The sequence below is a fragment of the Castanea sativa genome, chromosome 4 (assembly GCF_040712315.1).
Source record: "Castanea sativa cultivar Marrone di Chiusa Pesio chromosome 4, ASM4071231v1".
Classification (NCBI taxonomy): Eukaryota; Viridiplantae; Streptophyta; class Magnoliopsida; order Fagales; family Fagaceae; genus Castanea; species Castanea sativa.
Window position 1 is genome coordinate 47,163,218 of NC_134016.1, and position 13,715 is coordinate 47,176,932.

Sequence of the window (13,715 nt, forward strand, 5' to 3'; positions counted from 1 at the left end):
GACAAAATTTTAACTAAAATTTTAAATATAATCATCATAAAACGGAAGTGATAATAAATACAAATAAAAATAAAATAGTCGGACCCACAGAGAACAGAAGTAAATATGAAGCGTTTGATGTGTGTGCATCGAGATTTGTGGCGAAGAGGACAAACAAGTACGTGAATCACGAGAAAAAGAGGTGGGGGGTCAGTGAAGTGATCGCACAGTCAAAGACACAGAGAGCCCCCCATCCCATGCTTCTCATCATGAAGCCGCTCCGTTTTCACAGCTTTTCACAGCACGATACCCTCCCTCCCTGTGTAATATTATTATTATTATAATGATAATAATAATACTCATCCACTCAGTGTGATATCCGTACAGAATAATGGGACCCACTAGTAACGCTGACGCAAGCTTCTGGAGAGAGAGATATATTGAAAACTCCGAGATATTGACGCAAGCTTCTGAGACGCCATTATTCGGAGATTAATATTGAAAACTCCGAACATACTTTCTAAATTTTGAAGACAGCGTGGTTTTAGGGGTTTTGATTTTTTTTTTTTTTTTTTTGAGAAGATGGAAATTTGCTGTTTGATTATATGAATGTGAATAATAATATAGTGTTTTTTTGGAGATTTGGAGGAACGGGGGGACACGTGGCAGGCTATGGGTTCGTTTGGCTGTTGTACTTTGGAGCGCTGTCTGAATTCAATTCAAATTTTCGCGTGAACCGCGCAGCTTTTGTTTTTGTGTCTTGGTTCGGTCGTCTCTACTACACTAATTTAATAATTAAATTTGCCTCCTCAATTTTTGTTCAAATTACAATCATGTATTATGTAATACGTATATCATAAAAGTTAGATTTAAAAGCTGTGATTATGTTTATTGAATTGTAAAAAATATTTTGATATAAAAAAATAGATATAAATTTTTTATTTTCTTGTCTTCTTCTACTCTAATTTTTAAGTTGATAAAAATATTATTGTTATTGTTGTAAGTTATAATATTAGAATAAAACCTACTATTTATACATAGAAAATATCTTAAGGGCTGATGTGTTTTGGTCTTATTCAAAATTTGTATTTGTTGGAATTCGTCGTGCTTGGTTGGAGATTTTTGTTCCATATGTTTTGTCTGGTTCTTGGGCTTATTTGAGATTTTCTTCCATACGTTTCGTGGGTTACTGAAGAGCATAGTCGGGAGTGTTTGAACCAGGCCACCTGATCAATGGGTAAACCTTAGTTTTGCCTCATGGGCAAGATGCTATGTAACAGGTCTAAATTTAATTTTTTTTAATCCTTATATTTTAATTTTTATTTTGGTTCTTACATCTTTATTTTATCATTTTTAATCTTTAAAATTAACAATGCGTTTTATTTTGATTCACCTGCTTAACAAAAATATTATATATGACAAATAAAGTGTATTATTGACCCAATAAATACTAATAATAAAATTTATCCAAATCAGCATAAAATAAAAATAATAAAAAAAAGACATTTTCATGTTTTTTTTAAAATTCTTTTAAAATAAAATAAGATAATTAAATTAAGAAAATTTATTCCTTCCATTATTTTTTCTGTTCATGATCTTTGTGTTCACCCCTAAACATAAATCATATTCTTAGATCCATAAGTGTGAAACAAAATTACATTTTATTAGATATTTTTTTAGCAATCAAACGCAACAAATATTCATTTAGCGCGATTTGCTCAATCCACACTTCCAGCGTTTTTTAGTGGGTATCATGGATACTCTTCATAAACCACCTTAGCAAAACACAAGTTTTTAGATAAATTTGGGTATCACCGCCACCACCACAATTGGTTGTGGTGCTTTTTTTTTTTAATTCTTTCTTTCTCTGACTGACCCATTCTCTTTATCTCTTGATTTTGCTGAAACCCAAACCCAAATGCCTCAAGCTTCTCGGTCAGATCGTTGCTTTGCTCTCTCTGTGTGGCTCAGATCGATGTCTTTCTCTCTCGGTGGGTCTCTCTGTCTCAGACCGGTCTCTCCCTCCCCGATTCCCCTTTCTGCTCGCCCCTCCTTGTTTCCTCCCCTCTCCACAATCTTCCATAGTTTTGATCTGGGTTTAGAGAGAGAGGCTGAGATCGGTGTGGTGGTAGTTGTGAAACAAAAATCGGTTGATCGTTGTGAAGCAGTGGTCGGTTGGGTCCTGTGGTGGGTCGAAGGGTGGGTTTGTTGTTGGAGTGGGTCGTGGGGTGGGTTTGTTGATCGTTGATGGAGAAAATAGCAAAATAACCCTCAGTTGCTAACTATATAGTTAGCAGGCCCGGTTTCTAAACTATATAACATAATAACATCTCGAGTCTTAGAGGCTCGATTTTAGCCCATAAATCGAGTCTTTGAGGCTCGGTTTTTGCAGGTTGATGTGGACTTTTTGCCACGTGGCCTCCACCTGGAAATCGAGTCTCTAAGACTCGATTTCTATGACGTGGCCATCTCGGTATGACGTGGTTGATCCACGTGGTAAAAGAGGAAACTGAAACCGAGTCTTACAGACTCGATTTTAGTTTGGGGCTTTTTCAAACTTAACGCCTCTCACACTGATACTCTCCCCTCTCTCTAACGCACCAGACCCTCACGCTCTCACTCTTCCTCTCACATGCATCCAGACCCTGACACTCTCACTCTTCCTCTCACCCACCCTCACTCTTACACATCGAACCTCACTCAGTCTCACTCGCTCACCCTCTGCACTCTCACTCAGTCACCCTCCTTCAGTCTACGCGATCTCTCAAAGCTAAACCGAACCTCACTCAGTCTCACTTGCTCACCCTCTCCAGTCTCACTCACTCACCCTCCTTCAGTCTACGCGATCTGAGAAAACCTTGCTCTGCGCCTCCACTGCCTCCCTCTTGCTCCACTGCCTCCCTCTTGCTCACAGAGAACAACTTCTAAGGTAAGTGAATGTATATAACTTTTTTCTTTGTTCATGGATTATTCCGAAATTGCTAGAAGTTTGCTATGTTTTTTGCGTTGAATCTAGGTTTATTAGAATGGGTATTTTCTGTGTGTGTGTTTGGTTTGGGATTTTGGGTGTTTTTTTTATTCAATTGTGCTATTGCTATTCCATAATATTGTGTTTGTGCTATTGCATCTTAGAGTAGTGATTTTTAATCGTTGTACAAGCGACTCACTCTTCTACTTGAATCATTCTTGTGCTTTGAAACCCATTAGGATTTTGGTGAATGCTCAGGGTATTGGCGTGCTAGCATTAATTGACTAATCAGTAGGGACTATGGGAGTTGTGTTAGTCCCATATAGGCTTTACAGCATAATTGGGCCTCTTGAGCCTTTACTCATAATAAAACACATAAACCCAGTACAAATGTATCTGTAACACTAGAATCTCTACTTAGTCATTGTCCCCTATAAGGTACAACAAAAAATTTCAAAACAGTCACTGCTAGAGCAAACTATAAAACTACAACAGTAGCAATAATAACCAAGCCAAAGTCCCAAAATTTTGGAGTCAGCTAGCTTTTTGGATCTCAACAGAATAACTAGGGCAAGCCACATATATTCTTTTTAGCAAACTATATATATTTGGAAAATACCATTGATTGGTGCACTTTGAATATGCTGCAGCAGCTACTTTTATAGACCATTAGAAAAACCAGCCAAATGTAGAAGATGTTCAATCTTTTAATTGTATTAGTGCCAAAGATATAGAAGAGACAGCTTAAAATTGTAGAAGTCTAAACATTATCTGTTAGATGAAAGACTTTGACTCATCAACTTAAATTATTAAGTAATATAAGTATCTTGATAGGTTAAAAATAATCAGTCCATGTATAATAACGTTAGAAAAACACCAAAAAAATATGCTACTAAAAGGTTTATAACAATATTCATAACCAGCCTCATTAAGAGAAACATATAGATCACTTTGACTCTTTAGCTGGAACAAAAGGTATGCAGCATATGTGACAAGCATGATGCAACTGCTAAATCTTGAAAGATCCAACTCTGACTTCCCAAAATAAACCTCAGTGTGTGTATAATGAAGAACAGATGGTAAAAGTAGGCCCATGACTGCCATCAACAGCAATCCGGAGTTTACCACAGCAGTTACCTGCACACCACATATATCAGCTTTAGCATGAAGGATAACAGGACAATTAAAAAAAAAAAACTCAGAAAATCTGCTAATAGATCCACCTTATTAAACAGCTGCTCCACAAAAGATCCACAAAAGAATGCACATCCACCTTATTCCTGCATGGTGTCATTCGATATAAATTTCCAATTTCAATATCTTAGGTATGGTGTTGGCAAATCCATGACAATATATCTTGTTTTGAGTTGCAAGCATTAAAAATCAAGTACAAGATCAAGTCCAAGGTTCAGCACAAGAAAGGACGGTCTCGGGAAGATTACAATGATTTTCACATCACCGCATACTAATAAAAGCAAAACGATCTAAATTTGTGTAATTGATTGAAAGAAGCTGTGCAGACACTTAGGTAGCCATTAGAAAGAAATATATAGCAAGAGCATCTGGTTTTCTGATCAGATTTCTAAACATGCTTTCTGACTTGGCTGGCTATCAAAAAGACAGGCTGCTCACAAGCAGTGGCGGAGCCAAGATTTAAGTTGAGGGGGGAGGGCAAAAGTTATAATGATATACGTGAAAGGCATGCTAGTGGGAGTAATGATGTGGATTAGGGTTATGGGAGTAAATTTGGCGAGATAGGGATCAATGATGTTTTGTTTAGTTATACCTACTTCCATAAGCATATTGTGTGTTCATTTCTCAAACTAACTGCTTATCATTTTTGTGTAGTATGGCTGCTGCAAATGCTGGGCGGATTGACTATACAGAGCCTGGACCCATTGACAGGTCGGTGTTGTCAAAGCAGCTCAAGCATCGGTCCGAAGCCATTTGGAATGGGCAGGTAAAACATAAAACTAAAGATTTAACTAATGTACATGCATTTAATTTATACAATGTACATGCATATGCCACCCATATATTAATCCATGGTTCGATCCTGTGCAGGATCCAGGATCTATTACCTGCCGTAGCCGTAGTTCAGAGTTCTCCAATCGAGAGCCAATGGTGGACGACCGAGTCAGGAACATCATCAAGGCAGTTGGTTTGGAGGGACTCCTTTGGGTCCCGGGTAGAGAGATTGACCACGGTTTGATAACTGCCTTAGTGGAGCGATGGCGGCCCGAGACTCACACCTTCCACATGCCACATGGTGAGATCACCATCACATTACAGGATGTGGAGGTTCTTCTCGGGCTTCCTGTTGATGGTGACGCTATAACAGGGAGCACGCAGAAAACTTGGGTGGATGTGTGCCGGGACTTCCTTGGCTTCCAACCTATAAATCAAGACAACCATAAGCAACTTACTGGTCAGAGGATTCTCATCAACCGGCTTTTGGAGCAAGTTGCCGATCCATTGCCGCCTAATGTTGAAGAGGACCAGCTGCATAAGTATGCACGATGCTACATCCTAGCGCTATTGGGGGACACAATATTCATGGACAAATCCGGCGATAGGTGCATCTAATGTGGGTGCAACAGTTGGAAGACCTTCGTAACCCACGAAGGTACAGTTGGGGAAGTGCTTGCCTTGCATGGTTATACCGAGAGCTATGCAGGGCAAGCGAAGACACTAGTCAGATTGGTGGGTGCTTACTGTTACTCCAGTATTGGGCATGGGCCAGGTTCCCCTATTTGTGCCCCGCAGTTGAGCATGGTCCGCCAGTGGGTGCTTATGGTCCTCCAGTGCGTGGTCCATTGTCCTTGAAGTAAGTCTTTACCTCATGCATGTCATCTACATTATGCGATCATTCCCTAAGCTTATAATAATGTAACTTGCTTTTATTTATTTATTTTAAAGGCTTCTAGCAATTTTTTATGTCAACATTGTGTAAATTTCAAATAGAGGTTCAATATATATGATTACGTTAATATACTCCAATTTTGTGATTGTCATGTGGCTTGCATGTGCTTTGTTTTTTATAATCGAGTTTCTTATTCTATTGTTATTATTAATTAAGTAAATATCTATAAGATGATCTTAGTAGTTATAACATTGGAATTATCTCTGTACGAAATAATCGAGATATTGATCTATTGCAACTGATTGTATGTAGGTGGTTGTGGGTCCCAAACAAGAAAAATAGGCCCGCCCACATCTTCAGGGACAGATATCGCGAGCAAATAGCTTCAATGTTGCCAAGCCAGGTATGAAAATGCATTGTTTTACATGTTTAGGAACAAGATATTGGATTGAGGGGATTTGAAATATAAACATTGCTACCTAACGTGTTGTGTACTTGTTTTTTGGTTGTTGTAGGTGGTGTGGCAGCCATATGAAGCTGAGTTAGAGGACCTTCCGCCATGGTGCGTTGCAGGGAGGGCCGTGTGGACGGCAACGGTGCCGCTTGTATGTTTCCACCTAGTAGAAAAACATACACCGGATCGTGTCGTTCGTCAATTTGGGATGATCCAAGAAATTCCTCGCAATGTTGACACCGACACTGTACTTCATGGCATTGATTTGAGGGGGAAAGTCGGTGTTGATTGGACGCGAAAGCATGCTGTGCATATCGATGATTGGGGTAATCGCCTTCAACGACGTTGTGAAGCAGTGCTTGGTGATATGCCTCCACAAAGCACGAGTACCATGACCGGTTCAAAAGGATAACTCGGAGGTTCATAGATAGGCCTGGTGCTATAGTGACTCTGCTGGTAACTTCTCAATGTCTTCTACATCTTACCATATTGAAATAGCATGAAACCACTGTTTAGATAACAGTATACTATCACATTTTTTGCTTAGCACTTGGTCTCTCTATAATTTGCAATTATTACTAGCACAACCAATTCTAAACCAACATTTATTTTATTATCGATTGGCATTGTTGATTTGGTATTGCATTACTAATATGTGTGGTTTTTCCATGTGCAGATTGAGGGATACGTCCGTTTGTTGAGGCGTCACCCAGTGGGCACAGAGGACCACAAGGACATTACTGAGGTCCTAACGGCAGTGCATGCAATTGAACGTGTACAACCTCCTATTCCTGAGGCCCCGAATGAGGAGGCACCTACTCCAACGGGCCCAAGCACGAGCACAACCCCGGCCGGATGTCGCCCTCGTCCGCCTGTTGCTAGCCCTCGGGTTGTCCCTACCCCCGATCCTTCTCCATGCACCCCACATCCATCCCCTAGCCCTACCATCCCTTCATCCACCCCACATCCATCCCCTACCCCCACCATTCCTTCACCCACCCCACATCCATCTCCTCGCCCCACCATACTGACACCCACCCCACATCCTTGTCCTGGGTCTGACATTCGTCCACCTACTCCACGGTCATTTCCTCAGCTGTTACCCATTCCATCCTTTGACCTGGGTATTGATCCAACTCCACCTGACATGCAGCAGGAGCCACCCTCCCACAGTACATCTTCTGCCCCGTCTTCAGCCATCGACCTACCCCATGTTCAGGCTGAGCAGACTGTTGGGTTACCTGCAGTGGCAGAAGGTCGGCCGAAACGCATATCAAAGGCACCTCCTTGTGGGACAGGGGGGCACAAACATGGACACAATGCTGGGCCCGAGGCATCTGACGAAGGACATGCAAGACCTCCTCCTCATTATACTAGACGACATAAGATTCAAAAAAGGTAACTCAAAGCTAAATGTGAAACAACACACTTTATAACTAGTGGTATTCCTCTTTTCACATTTCAATCTACTATTGATTACTTCATGATATTATTATGGAGATCAATATGGTTTTAACGTACATTTTCCGACGTAGGTGATGGGAACGAGTGGTTGAAGGGGGCCAAAATGACAGTGATGCGGGTGTAGAAGACGGTAAGCAACTACTCTGACTTTGGCGGTTAAATCAATGGCCATTGTCTGCTACTATGGTAAAGTCTTGGGCTGCCAAGCCTAAGTACATCTAATTAACATTGCCTATACCCTTGGATGCTTAGTTTCTGCCCAAAGAACAGGTTTTACTTTACTAATTGATGCTTGAAAGTTGTGACTCAACAAATTGGTGATCTGAGTTCTGAGATTAGTTTTGTATTAGCCAATGGGTTAATTGCTTAGCAAAAAATTACGTGAAAACAGTCTTTTTTTTGCTGCTTCTGCTGGTTCTGTTTTGTGTGTGTGTTGTCATTTTCCTTTTGCAAATGATCCTCGAATCAAATGCCATTTCCTCCCTACCTAAATAAGAGGTGGAATGATAATAAGAGGTGGAATCAAATCCCATGCTGGTGGTCATTATGTTGTAGTTAACCATATAAAACAAGTGTTTTTCTATTCCTTTTTTCTTAGTTTTTTTTTTCCCAGGCAGAATGATAATTTTGTGCTCTCCTTTTCAGGCTTATCAAAGAGTCTGGCAGACAAGTCAAGGATTTGGAGAGTATAAATGATCCAGACGCTAACAAGATGCTGAATGATTAAAAAACAGTCAATGGTGTGTTGTTAAAGCTGATTCCTATTTAGCTAGATCCTATTATAGATTTTTTGCCAAAATTTTAGTTTTTGCACTCTTGATTAAATCTTGCATTCCAAATGCACTGAATGATGTTCATACTCTATGCACATCAAAAAAAAAATTCATATGTTGCTCTTAAAAAGCAGTACGTTAGCATCAGTCAGAATTTTCCACTATTTCAGATCTCTCACACCCATTTCCTTCTATCTGTTTCTCTTTTATATCTAAATTTGGAAATTGTGCAGGTTTCAAGTATTGTACCTTGCTGTGAAGACAGTGAGAGAGTCAGGGCATCAAAGGTCTACTCTGCCGTTGAAAGACCCATTCAGCTTGCTCAAGCCGCCGCCATCTTGGAGGTTCTGTTCTACTTTTTTTTATAATTACTTTCCCAATTCAAATAGTCTCAGATTAACTCACTTCTGGTTTGCACATGTTTAAGTTTCTTAACTTCTTTGGGTGGTTGTTGTTGTTGTTTCGGATTCCCCGATGGAACAGATTTTTCATAGTCTAGTAGGTGAGTGTTGTTTTGTTTTGTTCTGTTCTGTTCATCAATAATGTTCCCTAAAGATTATGTTTTTATGTTAAATGAATACTTTATGTTTTTGTTGTTAATAAATTTTAAAAAAAACAGGTCTGGTGAGATCTCCAGTATCAGCAACATTGCCACAAATAGCTTCAAGGTTGTATTTGACTTGGTTCATCTTGTGGAGTTTCCCTCGGTTTGAATCAATGAATGCATTTCTTTTGTAATACTCAACTGTCAAAATATTGTTTTTATTATTTTAGACTATATGTGATGTGTAGTTTATGATTTTGCCAGGACTTAGACTCACATACTTGTGACCTCCCTAGTCATCGGCTAGTCCATCACGGAGGCAAGTGTTATACTTGTTTTTCTCCTTCTAATCCATGCCGTACACAATTATTACTACCAATTGTGGGAATCAAATTATTTAGTTTCCTAGTTGGGTTCTATGATTAAGGTAATCTTTTGATAAAAAAAATCCACCAGGTTGGTCCGTAATTTCCTTATATTTTGTTTTCTTTACTCTATTTAGTACCAAAAAAGCCGAGAGACCTTCCAAATCTGAATCTAAAATCGGTGTAAAAGTCTTCTCATTTTTTGGTTGTCTATGCCGAGTCCCATATTTGGCGTCTAATTCCATGTGGGTTTAAAGTCTAAGCCCAGCTTTTCCTTGTCCGCAAAGCCATCGAGTCCACAGATTTGATTCTTTGCCTCAACTTGGGCACTGACAAGAGAATCGCTTGTTTTTTTTTTTCAATATGGGTATTGAGAAAATCACATCATTTATAAGTCTTGTAACCTCTTTCGCAAGATTTTTTGTGTTCACATCCGAAAGCTTGAAATTGAAAATTTGTCTATCTGGGTTTTCCAGTGTAATGCAAATTGAAGGTCACAAACAATGGCCAATCTTGTTCCTGGTGTACTACTGAAGCTTCTACAGCACATGAATACTGATATAAAGGTTGCTGGAGAGCACAGGTCATCTTTATTGCAAGTTGTGAGCATTGTTCCAGCTCTTGCAGGAGGTGAGTTATTCTCAAATCAAGGTTTTTACCTCAAGGTTTCAGATTCCTCTCATGCCAAAAAATTAGTTTTAAGAGAGAGAAAGAGAGAGAGGGAAAATGACCAGTTTGAGTCTTTTTTGGTTTTGGACCCGCATGAATGATTTGAGAGAAGAGGAGGGTAGCTGGGAGCTACTACAACTATAAACGAGAGCGGTGTGGCAGTGGCAGATACCACGTGCATCTCTCATTAAAGGCTAATTTATACCTTTTAAGGTCCCAACTCTGGTTCTGTCCGGAAACCAAACCAACCTCTCTCTCTCTCTCTCTCTCTCTCTGCAATTCATTGTGTTGCTAGTGCATGATCACATTCATATGCACAAACCCAATAATTCCGGGTCTTTGTTTTTCAAAATTCCGTTTCTTCATTTGCAATGCTTTATACCCAGAAAGCATTTTGAAGCTAATTGATCACAGCTATAAAAAATTCCAGCTGCTGTTGCCTATTTTTCCAAGGTCTGTGGCCCATTTCTTTCTTGTCTTTTTTATGAATTCTCTCCTGGGTAGTTGTAATTGAATCTTTTAAGTCTGATTTGGGTAATGGGTCTTTATCTTTTTGGCTATGTTATTGGTGTTTCAGGAAGAGATAGCTAAACCGGTTAATTATAGTTTGGAGTTGGTTATGGAACTTTTGTCGGTTGGGTGGATTTGGGAATCTATATTTACTACCTTTTTGCGGGTCCTATGTTGTTAGAAGTGCGTTTTTAATCATTTGGTTGGTGCCCTTTTCGTTGCAATCGATGTTTATTTGATACTGCACCTGAGAAACTTTTGCCTTAGGTGTGTTTGTTTGCTCCAAAGTAGAATTGGATAATATAATTAATGGAACAATGGATTTGGGGTTGAGTGTAATCATGCATATTCTGAGTTTACTGAAAAAGGTTAACGGTGAAAGGAAGAGTTCCTAATGCCACAACATCGGAATTCAATATTAGTCCAATTATCTGCAACCAGACGCATCCTTAGCTGACTTAGTGTATTTTTTTTTGTTAATATTTGCTGTTAAATTGGACTTAATTTAGAAAATTTTGGTAGACTTTGTTGTTCACTTGAATTTGATTCCCTGGAAGAAACAAGTCAATTATGGAAGGCCTAGTGATTATTAGAGTAGCTTTTCTTCCAAATTTGTATGCATAAGTTTGTTGATGGACTTATGCTAGGGATTCTAAAAATTTTACTGCATAAGTCTTACAAACTCTCACTGATCACAAAGAAGTAATTCAGACGTTTATTATATTGTTGAAGTGGCACCATGCACATTCATTGCCATGTCAGTTTGTGGTAAAATTAGTAGTAGCCTTAGCATTTTCCTTGTTGAAGAATGAAGTGACTCATAGAAATTCAATTTGTTTCTTACACTTCCAGTCCCCTGAACTATTGCTTGCATATTCTCAGGCAGGGCAGCATGTCTGAATCTCAAAGGAGATCCACAATGGCTGGTGTAGGGCGTGTGAATGGGTATGCAAATGGGTTGGTTTCTATCAGGAACCCTGCTACAATATCTGAAGTTGATGAATTCTGCCATGCTCTTGGAGGAAAGAAACCAATCCCCAGTATTTTAATTGCAAACAATGGAATGGCGGCTGTCAAGTTTATACGTAGTGTTAGAACATGGGCTTATGAAACATTTGGCACAGAGAAAGCAATCCTGTTGGTAGCCATGGCTACTCCAGAGGACATGAGAATCAATGCAGAACATATTAGAATTGCTGATCAGTTTGTGGAAGTTCCTGGTGGGACCAATAATAATAACTATGCCAATGTCCAACTTATTGTAGAGGTATGTATCATAAACCCTGTGTTGTGCAGTTTTGAGTTTTCCCTTTGTTGATGACTACCATAGTTGTTGTAACAAAAAAGCCAAAATACAAAACAATATAGGCACTTTCTAGCTGAAGAAATGTGATCACTCTCATTTATTTTGATATTAATTTACACAAACTATTGATTTTTCATGTAGATAAAAAACATATAATAGAACTGGACAAGGCTAATTAGTTGAACAAAAAATATGAGGGCTGTATGAAGTAGTCAGGAAGTTGTAATGGATTTTTTTTATATGCTTTTTTCTTCTTCTTAGAAATAGTTTAATTGTCCTGGCTAGCGGTTTGATAATTATAGTTAGTTAAATTATTCATGAATCACTATTGACGTTTTATGTTTTCCTGATAAATTGTAATTCAATACCCAGATGGCAGAGATAACCCATGTTGATGCAGTTTGGCCTGGTTGGGGCCATGCATCTGAGAACCCTGAGCTGCCAGATGCGTTGATTGCAAAGGGAATCATATTTCTTGGGCCTCCAGCTACATCTATGGCAGCATTGGGAGATAAGATTGGTTCATCATTGATTGCTCAAGCAGCAGAAGTCCCCACCCTTCCATGGAGTGGCTCTCATGTAAACCTTTTTACTCTTTAAAATTGCGCTCTATTATTTATTTGCAAGGTCATTATACATCTAATATCTATCTTCCAAGTTAAAACTTCAGCAGCAAGTTGCTTGGAATTAGTTCCAGCCGAATTATATAGGGAAGCATGTGTCTGTACCACAGAGGAAGCAATTGCGAGTTGTCAGGTTGTAGGCTACCCTGCAATGATCAAGGCATCTTGGGGCGGCGGCGGCAAAGGCATAAGAAAGGTTTGTTTTATGCGCGATAATAATCAGACAACTTATATAATCTTCCATAACTAATATTTCACAGTATTTTATCCCTTATATGGACAAAGTGTGTGTAAGTTGTTGGGTATAAGTAAAACTAATTAGTTACTTGTCATGTCAAGGTACTAACTCTACAAGCCTTACTTAACAATGTAACTGAAGTAATTTGCTTTGCATGAATTTTGTAGGTTCATAATGATGATGAAGTTAGGGCACTATTCAAGCAAGTTCAGGGTGAAGTTCCAGGCTCGCCAATATTCATAATGAAGCTTGCTTCCCAGGTTAGATAATCTACTGAATTGAGAATCTAAATGACCAGAGCTGCTATAGTCTAGATCATATTCTGACTACCCATTTGGTGATTTGTAATTAGAGCCGGCATTTAGAAGTACAGTTACGATGTGATCAGTATGGAAATGTTGCGGCTTTGCATAGCCGTGATTGCAGTGTTCAAAGGAGGCATCAGAAGGTAAGCTCATCTCTTATATGGCAAATTTAATTAATTGCTTTTTCGGAAGCAAATGGCTTTCTTGTGTTTATCATTACAAATTCATGAATTTATGTTACTTTGTCTCTCTTTCTTTCATATTTTTTTTATCTCCAAAAATTTTTAATGCATGGTGTCATCCTGGGTATATTCTCTTATTGATCTAAAATGTTAAATAAGGCTACAAATACACTCAAAGCTGAATCTGAACGAATAATTCAAGATGCACTGAACCGAGTGATGGTGAACCAGGCTTAAGTAGTAAGGTAGATATTAATTAGAAAAAACTCCATCAAGTACTTTTTAGATGATTGATTCTATGTAACATACAACTTGTCTCATGGTTGCATTTCAGGTCCAGGCATTTTGCAAACATATAGGACAAGTGTCAAGCAGATATGAAGTTAATAGCTATCACCTAATGGTGCAATCGGATGCTTAAGACACATCTATTACTAGCTTAATGGAAATACATTTATCAATGTTCCTGCAC

The 13,715-nt window shown here is 38.9% G+C and overlaps 3 protein-coding genes across 3 annotated transcripts; all 3 read left to right on the top strand.

Annotated features, from left to right (window-relative positions):
- Positions 1–4,796: 4,796 nt before the first annotated feature.
- LOC142633040 (serine/threonine-protein phosphatase 7 long form homolog) lies at positions 4,797–5,533 on the top strand. Its single transcript, XM_075807323.1, has 2 exons — positions 4,797–4,907; positions 5,012–5,533. Exons 1-2 carry the CDS (start codon positions 4,797–4,799, stop codon positions 5,531–5,533), a joined length of 633 nt encoding a protein of 210 aa, XP_075663438.1.
- Positions 5,533–9,206, top strand: LOC142633041 (serine/threonine-protein phosphatase 7 long form homolog). Its single transcript, XM_075807324.1, has 10 exons — positions 5,533–5,774; positions 6,123–6,213; positions 6,326–6,571; positions 6,646–6,720; positions 6,941–7,662; positions 7,800–7,858; positions 8,374–8,468; positions 8,735–8,845; positions 8,985–9,003; positions 9,121–9,206. The coding sequence occupies exons 1-6, from the start codon at positions 5,533–5,535 to the stop codon at positions 7,801–7,803; spliced, it is 1,380 nt and encodes a 459-aa protein (XP_075663439.1). The 3' UTR covers positions 7,804–7,858; positions 8,374–8,468; positions 8,735–8,845; positions 8,985–9,003; positions 9,121–9,206.
- A 200-nt stretch (positions 9,207–9,406) lies between these two features.
- Positions 9,407–13,715, top strand: LOC142632138 (acetyl-CoA carboxylase 1-like). The gene is made up of 9 exons (XM_075806554.1): positions 9,407–9,472; positions 9,887–10,040; positions 11,472–11,856; positions 12,268–12,474; positions 12,553–12,714; positions 12,924–13,016; positions 13,109–13,204; positions 13,403–13,488; positions 13,578–13,715. The coding sequence occupies exons 3-8, from the start codon at positions 11,482–11,484 to the stop codon at positions 13,478–13,480; spliced, it is 1,011 nt and encodes a 336-aa protein (XP_075662669.1). The 5' UTR covers positions 9,407–9,472; positions 9,887–10,040; positions 11,472–11,481; the 3' UTR covers positions 13,481–13,488; positions 13,578–13,715.